The sequence below is a fragment of the Fulmarus glacialis genome, unplaced genomic scaffold (genome assembly GCF_000690835.1).
Source record: "Fulmarus glacialis isolate BGI_N327 unplaced genomic scaffold, ASM69083v1 scaffold42148, whole genome shotgun sequence".
NCBI classification, from domain to species: domain Eukaryota; kingdom Metazoa; phylum Chordata; class Aves; order Procellariiformes; family Procellariidae; genus Fulmarus; species Fulmarus glacialis.
The window spans coordinates 1-1,613 of NW_009228438.1; the positions used below are offsets into that span (position 1 = coordinate 1).

The window sequence follows — 1,613 nt, forward strand, 5'->3', positions numbered from 1 at the left end:
AAATTGTAGCGCTTTGGCGGGGGGGGGGGTTAGCTGTTTTATGGGCTCCCTCCCGTGCCTCTGCCTTCTTCCCTATGCTGGTGAAGGGACTTACCGTTAGGATCACTCAGCGTCCGTGTGTCGGTCCCTTGGCAGATAATCTTGGGCAGTTTTAAATATTTTCCCCCCCCTCTGTTTTATTCGGTTTTGTTTTTTTTTTTTATTGTCACATTTATGTAACAAGTGCCTGCCTGCACATTAGATTGGTGTTGCCGACTAGGGCTTTGCATGCTCTGGGGGTGCTGTATCCAGTGCTGTGTCTGAACATTAAAAAAAATGTCTTTCCATTGAAGAAGACAGGGGTTAAAATGAATGAAGATCTGAAGGTTAATTTGAGCTGGCTGCCTCAGGATCATGTAGAAGCCAGCTCTACAGAGAATGCCTCAGCCGCAGGCTCCTCCCTGGTTCCTGTCATAGACCCAGAGCCAGAGCTTTTGGTAAACCCCTGGGACATTGTCTTGTGTACTTCAGGGACCCTTATCTCCTGCGAAAATGCCATTGTGGTTCTTATCATTTTCCATAATCCCAGTCTTCGTGCCCCCATGTTCCTCTTGATAGGCAGCCTGGCGCTGGCAGATCTCTTAGCGGGCATTGGATTGATCATCAATTTCGTTTTTGCATACCTTCTGCAATCAGAAGCGACGAAACTGGTTACGATTGGACTCATTGTTGCCTCTTTCTCAGCATCTGTTGGCAGCTTGCTGGCTATTACTGTTGATCGTTACCTCTCCCTGTATTACGCTTTGACTTACAATTCAGAGAGGACTGTCACTTTTACCTATGTCATGCTTATATTGCTCTGGGGAGCATCTATCTGTATTGGACTGCTGCCTGTAATGGGCTGGAACTGCCTCAGAGATGAATCCACCTGCAGTGTTATCAGACCACTCACTAAAAATAATGCAGCTGTCCTTTCGGTCTCTTTCTTGCTTATGTTTGCCCTCATGCTGCAGCTCTACATTCAAATCTGTAAAATCGTGATGCGCCATGCCCATCAGATTGCCTTGCAACACCATTTCCTGGCCACTTCCCACTATGTGACCACCCGAAAAGGAGTGTCTACTTTGGCCATTATTTTGGGGACTTTTGCTGCTTGCTGGATGCCTTTTACGCTCTATTCTTTAATAGCAGATTACACCTATCCTTCTATATACACCTATGCCACCCTCCTGCCAGCTACCTACAATTCCATCATCAATCCTGTAATATATGCTTTTAGAAACCAGGAGATACAGAAGGCACTTTGGCTCATCTGTTGTGGCTGTATTCCTTCTAACCTGTCTCAGAGAGCAAGATCACCCAGTGATGTCTGATTGGCAGCTAGGAGGACGCTCCTTAACATGTTACTTTCCAGACGTTCTTGCGATGCTGTCTTTGGTTTAGATGCGTTCATTAAATGGTGTGTGATGGATTCATATAAAAACCACAGGATGCACTGACCTTTTTGTAAACAGAAAACCCCAGTGACCAAAATGAATTGAGTGGTTTAAGGGAGATTTCCAAAAGCAAAATAATCAGTGTTCTTACCGACTTATAATGTTGCTCAGGGTCTTTTTGTTATATTACGCAGACTT

The 1,613-nt window shown here is 45.1% G+C and overlaps 1 protein-coding gene across 1 annotated transcript; it reads left to right on the plus strand.

Annotated features, from left to right (window-relative positions):
* The first annotated feature begins 347 nt into the window (after positions 1-347).
* GPR12 (G protein-coupled receptor 12) lies at positions 348-1,352 on the plus strand. The gene has a single exon (XM_009583477.1). The coding sequence runs from the start codon at positions 348-350 to the stop codon at positions 1,350-1,352; it is 1,005 nt and encodes a 334-aa protein (XP_009581772.1).
* The last annotated feature ends 261 nt before the right edge of the window (positions 1,353-1,613 follow it).